Source organism: Rhinatrema bivittatum, chromosome 6 (assembly GCF_901001135.1).
Source record: "Rhinatrema bivittatum chromosome 6, aRhiBiv1.1, whole genome shotgun sequence".
NCBI classification, from domain to species: Eukaryota; Metazoa; Chordata; class Amphibia; order Gymnophiona; family Rhinatrematidae; genus Rhinatrema; species Rhinatrema bivittatum.
In genome coordinates this window covers 123755465-123768243 of record NC_042620.1, presented here as the reverse complement: position 1 = coordinate 123768243, position 12779 = coordinate 123755465, and the positions used below count along the sequence as shown (strand labels likewise).

Below are 12779 nucleotides of genomic sequence, written 5' to 3'. Positions count from 1 at the left end.
CATCCGTAGGATATAGCCCCGTATCTAAGTCAGTTTTATTGCCTCCCTCTTTGATCCTATGTCATTCTTGGGTAGATGAGCATACATGTTCTTATATTTAAATAAACACCCAAGGCCCCCTTCTTCACCCCAAGTTCTTTTGCCAAACCTCTCTCCTTTCTCACTTTCTTTTTTCATTCTTAGCTTGTAGTTTTATTTTGCTGATTTCTTTTTAATACCTCTGAGCTCATTAATGACATTAGAAACTAGTCGACAATGGAGTTTGTATCTGCCCTTTCAAGAACTACATTCAAAAAGACAGATTAAAGCAAAGTCTTGTTCGTAGGGCCTGGGAACAAATCCCTTCTTTGGATCCTATTTTGCTTGTGTACTGTTCTGGGGCTTTTGGGGAACGTTTTTGGAAACCAGTGCCATTAAATGATAGTCTATTCTTGTAGATAGTACAGTGAACTATTTCTGTACATTCGGCTAAATATTTCAAATATTGTTAGACACTTCCAGGGAACATAGTAAAATATGAATGTGTTTCTTTCCTTGAATTAGACCCACCATCATTTGTGAAGAAGATAGAAAATGTCACCACACTAATTGGAGACACAGTTACCTTGCAGTCAGTCGTTAAAGGCTCAGAACCTATTTCTATAACTTGGATGAAGGGAAAAGAGACTGTCAAGGAAAATGACAAAGTCAAAATAATTTTTGAAAATAGCATTGCAACTCTGCATATCATTGATGTGCAGATTAATCATGCCGGCAAGTACACGTGTTTGGCAGAAAATGATGCAGGAAGTCAAACATGTTTTGGCGAGTTAACAGTTAAAGGTTAGTGCAGGAGCCTAAACATCTGTTTCATTTAGAGTATGAAACTAATTTGATAAATGGATATCTTAGTAATATTTTATTTTTATTATAGAACCTGCTACAATAATTGAGAAAGTGGAACTGATTCAGGTTACTGCAGGAGACCCAGCAACTTTGGAATGTACTGTGGCAGGCACTCCAGAACTTAAAGTAAAGTGGTTTAAACATGGGAAAGAATTGGTTTCCAGTAAAAAGTACAGAACAAGTTTCAAGAACAACATCGCATACATAAAATTTTATTCTGTTGAAATGCAAGATAGCGGCGAATATGTTTTTGAGGTTTCAAACGATGTTGGCAGTAGCAGTTGCAAGACCATGTTTACCGTGTTAGGTTGGTATCTGATTTTATAAATCATGAAATTTCTTATTTAAAAAATTCCTCAGTTTAATTCAGGTCTTACATTAACTATCTTTATATTCTATTCTTTTTTTATTCTAACATAAACAGATCGTGCTATTGTCCCACTGTTTACAAAACCATTACGAAACATTGATGGCATAGTTAGTGCCTCATGTCGTTTTGAATGTAAAATCTCCGGCTCCTTACCTCTGAGCATTTCCTGGTTTAAGAATGAAACAGAGCTTACTGGTGAAAAATACAGAATATCATTTGTGGATGGTTCTGCATCCTTGGAAATATATCAACTAGACATACATGATGCAGGGATTTACACCTGCAGAGCAACCAATTCTGCTGGAAGTAAAGAAAGCAGTGGCACACTTACTGTTAAAGGTTTGATGAATGTTTTCTTATATCACTTCTTTTTGATTTGGTTAGTGGTTCGTTCTCTCCTACATATATATAATGACTTGCTATTATATTTTCTTAATGAAATTTAGAACCACCAAGCTTCATTGTAAAACCTGACTCTCAAGATGTACTACCAGGATCTATAGTATGTTTGAAGACTACCTTCAAAGGAACAGCACCACTGACAATCAAATGGTATAAGGGAAATGAAGAACTTACAACTGGAGGGGCCTGCTATATCACAAAAGAAGCCTTTGGAAGTTCATTGGAACTCTATGCAGTAAAAAATTCTGATTCTGGGAATTATCTTTGCAAAGTCAACAATGCTGCTGGTGCAATTTCTTGCAGTGCAAACTTGTTTGTCAAAGGTTTGCATCATCTTTCTTCTTTGTCATCTTCTGAGTTAATACCCTAGAAGTTCTCTTATTTCTGTTTTCTTCCTCTTTCTTTATCCTAACACATTTCTTAATTCCATAGAACCTGCAACCTTCACTGAGAAGCTAGAACCTTCGCAACTACTAAAACAAGGAGATTCTGCCCAGCTGGAATGTAAAGTTACTGGCACACCCAAGATTCAAATTAAATGGTTCAAGAATGATAGGGAAATTACAGAGAGTGACAAGTACAAGATATCTTTTCTACACTCAGTGGCAGTACTTAAACTTATAAATGTTGCCGTTAATGACAGTGGTGAATATGCTTGTGAAGCACAGAATGAAGCTGGCACTGATAGCTGCAGTAGTACTATCACAGTTAAAGGTTGGTTTAGATTTTGGTTTTCTCATTTCACATTGCAGTGCAATTCCAAAATTCCTTTAACATTAATCAAAACGAACAATTTTTTTTTTCACTTTAGAGCCACCTTCTTTTGAGAAAGCATTTGAGCCAACTGAAGTATTGAGAGATTCAGATATTGTTTTGGAGGGTGTATTGTCAGGCACAGTTCCATTTGAAGTGTCTTGGTTCAAGGACAACAAACAGATTAGAAGCAGCAGAAAGTACAGAATGTCTACACAAGAGTCCTTGGTTAGCCTAAATATCGTCAGGTTTGATTCTTCTGATGTGGGTGAATATCAATGCAGAGTATATAACGATGTGGGAGGCTGCCTTTGTGGTTCTGAGTTGATTTTGAAAGGTTAGTATAATGTAGGAAAACATATTTTGACATAGCGTTTTTTTAAGCAACCCAGTTTTAAAATATAGGTAATGTTCACTGAGAGTGTATGGTTTGTTTGTTTTTTTCCTGATAGAACCCCCATCATTTATAAAGAAGACCGAGAACCTTAGCTCATTGATAGGAGGCACAGTTACGTTTCAATGCATTCTTAAAGGCTCCTTGCCAATCTCTATATCTTGGTTGAAAGACAATGATGAAGTTATTGAAGATAACAACATAAAAACAGTATTTCAGAACAACGTTGCTGTGCTCCAGATTAGTAATATTGAAGCAAATCATGGTGGAAAATATTCCTGCCAGGCTAGGAATGATGCAGGGATGCAAAGATGCTCTGCTGTGCTAACTGTAAAAGGTTAGTTCTGTTTGGCAATGGATTTAACATTAGTAATATGAAATACAGTTGTTCAGAGACACTTAATACATATATTCTTATATTTACTACAGAACCAGCAACAATTACAGACAAAGCTGAGACTATAGATGTCACCGAAGGAGATCCAGCAATCTTACAGTGTAGATTTGCGGGAACTAAAGAAATTAAGGCTAGGTGGTACAAGGAAGGAAAAGAATTGGTATTTGGACCCAAATATAAAATCAGTGTTACGGATACATCCTCTATACTAAAGGTTATGTCTACAGACAAAAGTGATAGTGGAGAATATACTTTTGAAGTTCAAAATGATGTTGGACAAAGCAGCTGTAAAGCTTTTGTCAACGTGTTAGGTTTGTATTGGTCCTTCTTTTTTACGATAAACATGTGAGTACTCTCTTTGCTGAAGAACTGTAAACTGAGTATATTTTTTGCTCTGTGTTGCTTAGATCTTATCATACCACCTTCATTCATCAAAAAGTTAAAGAAAATGGACAGCATGAAAGGGTCTTTCGTTCATCTTGAATGTATAGTGTCTGGTTCACAACCTATTTATGTGACGTGGTTCAAAGATGATCTGGAGATAGTGGCCACAGAAAAACACAAATATTCTTTTCATGACAATATTGCATTTATGGAAATTAATCAACTTGAAGCCACAGATAGTGGAACTTATACGTGTGCTGCGACAAATAAAGCAGGAAGTAATCACTGCAGTGGATATTTAACAGTTAAAGGTCTGAACTTTTATTTTTATTCTCTTACAAGAGTTGCTCTAGATACAGTTTGGATGTTCCTCATTCTTAAATATCTTTTCCTCTTTTTCACTTACATAGAACCTCCATACTTTGTTGAAAAGCCACTATCACAGGACATTTTACCTGGTTCTAGAGTACAATTCAAGGCTCTTATGAATGGGACCACTCCTATGGTAATAAAATGGTTTAAAGAGAGCAAAGAGCTTCGTTCAGGAGCAGCTTTGTCAGTCTGGAAGGATGAGTCCTCAAGTATTCTAGAGCTGTTTTCAGCAAAGGTTTCTGATTCAGGAAGCTACACCTGTCAAATCAGCAATGCTGTGGGCACAGTATCTTGCAAAACAACATTGTTTGTTAAAGGTCTGCATCTTTTTCAGATTTTGTTTTGTCTTCTTATTCCTTTTTTATGTGTGAGATAAAAAGAGTTAAGATGCATTTTAAACTAAGTAAACGAGCCTTACATTTGTGTTCATATTTAGAGCCTCCAAGGTTTGTTAAGAAGCCTAATCCAGTAGAATTACTGAGAAAAGGAGAATCTACATACTTTGAATGCCAGATTACAGGGACACCTGAAATCAAGGTTACTTGGTATATGGATGGCAATGAAATAACTACTGGTGATAAGTACAGAATTTCATTTGTGGATGGTTTTGCCATGCTTGAAATTGTCAATTCTAATGTGGAAGACAGTGGAATTTATGTTTGTGAAGCTTCCAATGAAGCTGGTAGTGAGAGTTGCAGCACCGAAGTGAAAGTGAAAGGTTAGTTATATGAACTTTTGTTCACAGAGAAAAGTATTTTCCATTTTTCATTTTTAGGAAGCAGCTTTGAACTTTCCTTTTGAATTTGTTTTGGTTTTTTTTTTAGAGCCCCCAACTTTTAAAAGAAAGCTGGAACCTGTTGACGTAGTTAAACTGAACGATGTGGTGCTAGAGTGTGAAGTTAGAGGTACCCCGCCATTCCAGGTGTCATGGCTCAGGAATAATAAGGAGATTCGAATTGGTAAAAAATATACAGTTACCCACACGGACTCGGTGTTTAATCTTCACATACTGAAGTGTGATTTTTCAGATGCTGGTGACTATCAGTGTGTTATTTCAAACGATGCAGGAAGCTGTTCTTGCACGACAACTGTCAGTTTGAAAGGTTAGTTATAATAAATATAAAAGCACAAGAGTTATGGGTGGCTGAGGAATGAGTATTGTGCATCTTAGCACTTTTCACCTATTCCTTTTTAGAATTCTAGCTCAATTGGAACAGGCGTCTAGTGAATTTAAAATGCCATGAGTGTTCTTTTATAACTGCTCAGGACTATCTGCCATTGTTAACTCCAATCATCTAGTCCAGTCATCACAGTGACAATCCTCAACTAAAGACCATACACTGTGGCTCCCTCTGGCCAATAGGATGCCTGGGGCTTCCTTCCTCTGCAGGGCTATGAACACTGCCTTCACAGTGTCCCCAGCCCCGGCCGGCCTGAGGAGCAGCTTCTGAAACTGAAGCCAGGTCTCCTGCAAAGCAGCATGCAGCAGTGCTAGAGATGTGAATCGTGTCCTCGATCGTCTTAACAATCGATTTCGGCTGGGAGGGGGAGGGAATCGTATTGTTGCCGTTTGGGGGGGTAAAATATCGTGAAATATCGTGAAAAATCGTGAAAAATCGAAAAAACGTAAAATCACAAAACCGGCACATTAAAACCCCCTAAAACCCACCCCCGACCCTTTAAATTAAATCCCCCACCCTCCCGAACCCCCCCAAATGACTTAAATAACCTGCGGGTCCAGTGGCGGTCCGGAACGGCAGCGGTCCGGAACGGGCTCCTGAGGCGCCGGAACCCTCGCTGAACGACCTCCTGCAGTCGATCTCCTGCCGGCGCCATTTTCCGTACGAAAACGATTCGCGGCGGGAAATCGCTCCCTGACCCCCGCTGGACCTCCAGGAACTTTTGGCCAGCTTGGGGGGGGCCTCCTGACCCCCACAAGACTTGCCAAAAGTCCAGCGGGGGTCCGGAAGGACCTCCTGCCATCCAATCGTGTTCGTCTATGGCCGCCGCCATTTTTCGGCGCCATTTTGGAAAATGGCGCCGGCTGAAGACAACAAGATTCAGTAGCAGGAGCCCGTTCCGGACCGCTGCCGTTCCGGACCGCCGCTGGACCCGCAGGTTATTTAAGTCATTTGGGGGGGGGTTCGGGAGGGTGGGGGATTTAATTTAAAGGGTCGGGGGTGGGGTTTAGGGGGTTTTAGTGTGCCGGCTCACGATTCTAACGATTTATAACGATAAATCGTTAGAATCTCTATTGTATTGTGTTCCATAACGGTTTAAGACGATATTAAAATTATCGGACGATAATTTTAATCGTCCTAAAACGATTCACATCCCTATGCAGCACTACCACTTAGCCATTGGGCTGTCTCCAAGAAGTTATGTCATTTAGTATATTTTCAGGACAGCTTCTTTCAGGAAAACAGTAATTATAACATTTTTTATGTGATTTCCTTAAAAACAGATCCACCCTCGTTTGTAAAGAAGATAGAAAACGTCCTTACCGTTTTGGAAAGTTCAGCTATATTCCAGTGCATGGTGGCAGGTTCTCATCCTTTATCTGTATCATGGATAAAAGATGATAAAATTATAGAGGAAGATGATAACATTGCTATCTCCTTTGAAAACAATGTGGCTACTTTGGAAATAACAACTGTTGAAACTCTTCACACTGGAAGATACACATGTCAGGCTACAAACGAGGCAGGACTTGAAAAGTGTTTTGCTTCTCTCATAGTTCAAGGTTTGTGAGTCATATAGTTATATACTTAATTCATACTAATTATAGAATAAACAGATAAGCCATTTTATATGTACCAGTACAGTTTATAAGAATTCTACTAATTCACATATTTACTCTTACTCCAGAACCTGCTAAAATCATAGAAAAAGCCAAGTCAGTTAAAGTGACTGAGCGAGACCCAGTGACTCTGGAATGTACCGTAGCTGGAACCCCAGAACTTCAAGTTAAATGGTTTAAGGATGGCAGGCAGCTTATGCCTAGTAGATACTACACAATGAGTTTTGACAATAATATTGCCAGCTTCAGGATTCACTCAATAATGGAGGAAAACAGTGGTGAATATACTTTCAAGGTTGAAAATGACTTTGGAAGCAGTAGCTGCACGGCTTTATTGACTGTACTAGGTTTGTACCTTCCTTTAATTTAGTTGTCTTTATGAAATCATATAATTATTTATATGTACTTCTGAGGGAATACAAGAAGATAACTAGATGTGCTCTACCAATTTTTGTTGGACAGATCAAGCAATTCCTCCATCGTTTACCAAAAAACTAATGAAAATGGATAAAGTTCTTGGATCTTCTGTTCAAATGGAATGCAAACTTTCTGGTTCACTACCTATTACTGCTAAATGGTACAAGGATGGAAATGAGCTATCCGATAGTGCAAAATATAGGCATCTTTGTCATGAAACTACGGTGTCATTGATGGTTAATAATCTGGAGCTGACTGATACTGCAAATTACACATGCCAGGTGTTAAATGTGGCAGGACGTGATGAATGCAGTGCCATCTTAACAGTCAAAGGTTTGGAACTCTAAGCTTTCAAGCTTCTGAAATTGCTGCAGCATTAACATTACAGATAGGTTTTATCATAATCTCAAAACTAATGAATATCGAAATCTCTCCTACTTACCATATGCCATACCACTTAACATAATAACATAGTAATGACAGCAGATAAAGTCCAAATGGTCCATCTAGTCTGCTCAGCAGGTTGCGAATGGTTGTAATTGCCACTTTACCATGCCGTGCGGGTTACCCCCATGCCTTCTGTTAAGGGTAGTAACTACCTCTCCGTGCAGGTTACCCATTTATCTTTCCCCTGTGAGTGTGAAATTTCAGTTGCCTCAAGAAGTATTGAGCAGCTTAAACATAAAAAATGTTTTGCTTGAGCTTCTTTTTTTCTTTACTTTGCTGAAACACAGAAAAGTCGCTTATTTACACTGTAATGTAAAAAAATTCTTTCTTAAAAATTGTAGAGCCACCGAGCTTCATTGAAAAACTTGAGCACCAGAAAGCCATACCGGATTCTTTGGTGGACTTTAAGACTGTAGTAAGAGGATCCCCACCATTTACAATAAAGTGGTTCAAAGAAGAAATGGAAATTTTACCAGGACCTAAGTGTTTTTTTGGGATAGAAGGATCAACGGGTTTCTTGAATCTCTTTTCGGTGGATGTTTCAAAGGCTGGTCACTATACATGCCAAGTTACCAATGATGTTGGTAGCGCTTCTTGTACTGCAGTTTTAGCTTTAACAGGTGCAGAGATTTAACTGCTTTAATGTCTCTGTCTTTTTATGTTTGTAATTCAAGTTTTGCATGTTTTCTACAAAATAATTGTTTGTCTTTGATGTTATAATTTTTCGTCTTTGATAGTACAATTTTATTTGTACTTTTTCCCCAGAATTGACTGCAGTCTTTATGCAGATTTGTGAAATTTACATTAATTTTCCTCTTGATCCAACTTGTTTTTTTCTCTTTTCATAGAACCTCCAAAGTTTGTCAAGAAGTTAGAACCATCAAAAATAGTGAAACAGGGAGATGCGGCTCGACTTGAATGCAAAATAAGTGGATCCCCAGAAATAAAAGTTGTGTGGTATAGAAATGACAATGAAGTAAAAGCCAGTGAAAAGTATAATATGACATTTGTGGATTCTATGCCAGTACTTGAAATTTTCAATCTCAGCACTGAAGACAGTGGAGATTACACATGTGAAGCTCACAATGATGCTGGTAGTGCAAGTTGCAGTACAAAGTTCATAGTAAAAGGTCAGAAATCAATATTCCCTATGTTGCTTTTTATTTCTCTTTTTTTCTCTTTTGCTGTGCCCTAGTTTTCATTGCCCTGGTAACTCAGAATGGCTTGCTCCCAGTTTTCTATCTTTCTCTCTTCTTTCTCAGCTTATTTTGATAAGCAGAGATGTTGCTAGGTGCTTAAAAGATTTGATGATTAAATTCAGCAATCATGATCAGCCTTCTCTACTTCCGTCACCTCACCACCCTGAAAATGATCCTGTAAAAACACAGGGCACTATTATTACTGAGATCTTGCTGGCCTTATGGGGATAGTTTAAGAAATCAGCACCAAGCACACTGGAAGAGCCAAGAGGAAGGCTGATTCTTGCATGATCAGTGAGGTGCTGCTAGCTTCTTATCAAGGGGCTCTCACCAGTTCTGTTCCACTTGGTAGAGGCATTCCTAGTTTTTACAAAATTATGTAATCTGCCTTCATACAACAAAAATCAATTTTACTTAGAACATACAATAACATAATATTCAAATTACATTCTAATCATGGGATTCTAGATAGATTCAGAAAATCTTTACTGGATCACATATGAATTATCTAAAAATATTGCACATTCATTTCTGAAACCACAGAGGTCCCATCTTCAGATGTCAGGTCAGAGACATTATTCACATCTGAAGACGAGACCTATGTGGTCTTGATAGATCATGTATAACATTTTTGGATAATACTTACATTGATCCAATAAAAGCCACCACAGCCTGCAAACAATCCAGTTTACTCCAGGAGCGAAACAACAAGACTAGATTTAAGATTTTGGCACCCATAGGCAGGGTGAAATTGTGGCATCCCTTTGAACTCTGCAGGAATATGGTAGAGCAAGGTCCAAGAGGTCTCTCTTACACCTCAGGGCCCAGATTAAGCTAATGTTGAGGGACAAGGGTGAGTCTCCAGCAGAGCTTGCTTTCCTTTTTTGCTTTTTCCCCTTCATTAGTCCCACCGCTTCCCCCTTCCTCCTTCCCCACCCCAACCTCAGGCCTGCACCACTCTGGAGGTAAGATGTACATCTCAGAGCTGTTTAAAAATAAAAAGAGTCAGCCAACGCTTTCAGTGGCTCTGGGAAATGAGGCCTTTCAGCTGTGGCCTGCTTTCACAGAACAGGTGCAGGAAGAAAGTACAAACGAGTTCCACTGAGTCTTGTCCTTCCTGCCAGCCTTGCAAAGGGAAGCTGAGGTCTCTTGGATGAATGTTTTTTGCTTCTCAAGAATGTCAGATAAGGGCTGGCACTTCAGAGACTGTTGGGGCTGGCATATGGCAGGTACTATGGGCATTTTCTGCCCTTCCTGCGATGCCATGGTTTCTGTAATTTTGGCTTTGTCAGAGCATTTAAGACCCATGGTCAGTTCTGGGGGGGGGGGGGGGGGGGATATAATTTTAACGAAAATGTTCACCAAGTTGGCATTGTCATGCAGCCTGACTCGGCCTAGAGTGCCCAGGCAGGATGTCTGGGCTCTCCAGTTTTGACTCTGGAGGAAGAGGGGTCACTAGTGTCAAATCAAGGCCCCCCCTCTCCCAGCCTGAAACATTTTCTACAGAATTTATGCAGGAAATGCACCAAGTCTCTTTGGCTATGCAGGAGGGCCCTGGGGCCAGGGATCCTAATAACCCTGAAGTGGCAACTCATGACTCTGTTTCTGCTCTGTTTGTTTTATCTCACAGTGTCTTTACCATAAAGTGCCTGACATTGTTGAGAGAGGTGCTGAATCTGGCTCAAGGATGTACATCCCCGATTCTCCTCTGGGGTCTCTGAGAAAGCTGGGGAAGTTGCAGAAATAGAAAGTCCTTTGGACTGTTTGGAAGAAGGGGAATTATCATCCATCAGTATTTATTCTTTAGTAGTTTAGTAGCCGGTGCCAAAGCATCAGCACAGAGAATTATCATTGTGGGAAAAAGGAAGAATTAGCTTTCCTCATTTCTGAGATGATATCTTCTCTCCTGATGTTGGACTCAAAGATGGAAGAGGTGCTGGATGGGGGGACCCTATTTTGAGGAGGTTGAAAAGCCTGCTAAGACTTTTCCTCTTCATAAGGTGCTGAAGCACATGGTATTAATAGAATTAAAGACTCCTGAAGAGGGTCTCAAAGGAAGTAAGGCAATCAACAGGCTTATCCTTTTCCTGTGGAGAATAGAGTGTCTAAGATGGATGCATTGGTGTCTACTGTGACCTGCAAGATAACGCTTCCTGTAGAGGATGTCATGGCCTTTAAAGATGCACAGGATAGGAAAACTGATTCTTCATGGACAAGCACAACAAACTGCCAGTCAAGATGGGTGATTGGGTGATGTCATCCAACAGCACTGAATTGAGTCATTTTTTTTCAAAGCCCAGAAAGTTCAACTTTGCTTTCTGAGGATGCAGAGGCCTTCCCATGCTAGCGTTCCCACACGCAAGTCTCCTTGATCTATTTTCTTCTGCTACAGCAAATGGTCAGAAATCAGCTCTGTCTCAGCATCCCCATTCTTTCTCAGGATGTCTAAAGAAAAGAAAAAATCCATTCAAAAAATGTCAACAGTGTGGACTCAAAATGTCCATACTAGATTTACATGCCCTTTGTCTAAAATGCCTGGGACTGGATCATGACTCTTTGAGCTGTGGCCCCTGCTGACGAATGTCCTCGAGGGTGCCAGTCTAAAATATATGAGTTCCCAAAGAAAGAAACAAAATTGAAATCCAGTTCAAAAACAACTCCAAGCCAGGTAAGTCTAGAGGCATGTATGGCAACAAAAAGCATAGGCACACCTATGCCTAAGCATCATAGCGCTGAACCAAGTTTAGAGCCGTGAACCGTCCACGCAAAAGAGGCAAAAAACAAAATTAGAGCCAAAACATTGGAGCTAAGAGGCACCGGTGCTGAAAAATTATGGCAAGGAACCGTTGGCGCAAAAGCATGGATGCTGAGAATCGCTGATGCTGAACCATCAGCACAGAGAATTACTGGGACTGAAATATCAGCACAAAGAATTGCTGGCATCAAAGCATCGGTGCAGAGATTCGCCGGTGCCAAAGCATCAGCACAGAGAATTATCATTGTGGGAAAAACATTCCAACTTGGAGCCAAAACCATGGCGCCGACATATGTGCGTACCGTCTTCATTATCGAGCTCTTCCTCAGAACCTGTTAAAGTAGGCAGAAAGTATACACTGGAGCCCCAAACAAAATCAACAGAAATTATGTACAGAAATTCTACCACAGCAACATATAAAGGAAAGATTCTTCATTAACAAACATCCTCAGCCCATATTAGAGAAGTTGTGGGGGCACCTACAATCAAAACTTCTATCCTTATGTTTTGAGGAGAATATAAGAGAAGAAAAGCACAAATATGAAATCTCATATATACAAACTATATGTGAACTATATCTGAGTATTCATGCAGCTCATGTGAATCCATTATAGTAGAATCAGATATACCTTCTCCAGATCCAGCATTGGTCATGATGCCAGAACAACCCAGGTGTTTAACACCAGAATACTTCATATATCCAAATATTCTGCAAAAGATGTCAAAGGCAATATCATTCATCTTAGAAGAGGACATAAAAGATATAACCGACTTGCAAGGCATACTTAGATTAATCCAGCCCCTGAAAGTGCTACCAATGCATGATGTGCTAATGAAAGTCCAAACTAAAATCTGGAAGACACCTTTCTCCAGACCCCTGATAGCTAAAAATATTGATGTAATTGTTATGGCTTTGAAGTGTTGGAGTGGATTCTTGGGTACTGTGGAGATGGCTACACCCATGAGGCGGAGCCCTGTGAGGAACCACAGTACTAGGCTAGACTCTAGACACGCAAACACAGAGATTTGTCTTTTATTATACAGCTGGATGATACCACCAGAGGTGGCAGTAGTGAGGTGATCCAGAGGTAGCAGTCCAGGGGCCCCCGACAGAGGAGACCCGTCTCACAGTGATGGTATAGGGAGTGCAGGATGCAGATGCTCAGTGCTGAGCTGTAGATGAGACAGACTGACAAAGTTAGTT

At 39.9% G+C, this 12779-nt stretch overlaps 1 protein-coding gene across 1 annotated transcript in view; it reads left to right on the top strand.

The window, feature by feature from the left end:
* The window catches only part of TTN (titin), a 509207-nt gene that overhangs the window by 125964 nt on the left and 370464 nt on the right, over window positions 1–12779 (top strand). Inside the window, 17 exon segments of the mRNA XM_029605898.1 lie at window positions 544–822; window positions 914–1192; window positions 1310–1594; window positions 1702–1980; window positions 2090–2371; window positions 2469–2747; window positions 2863–3141; window positions 3234–3512; window positions 3609–3896; window positions 3996–4274; window positions 4394–4675; window positions 4782–5060; window positions 6422–6700; window positions 6826–7104; window positions 7220–7507; window positions 7963–8241; window positions 8470–8751. Coding sequence (XP_029461758.1) covers window positions 544–822; window positions 914–1192; window positions 1310–1594; window positions 1702–1980; window positions 2090–2371; window positions 2469–2747; window positions 2863–3141; window positions 3234–3512; window positions 3609–3896; window positions 3996–4274; window positions 4394–4675; window positions 4782–5060; window positions 6422–6700; window positions 6826–7104; window positions 7220–7507; window positions 7963–8241; window positions 8470–8751 — 4776 coding nt within the window.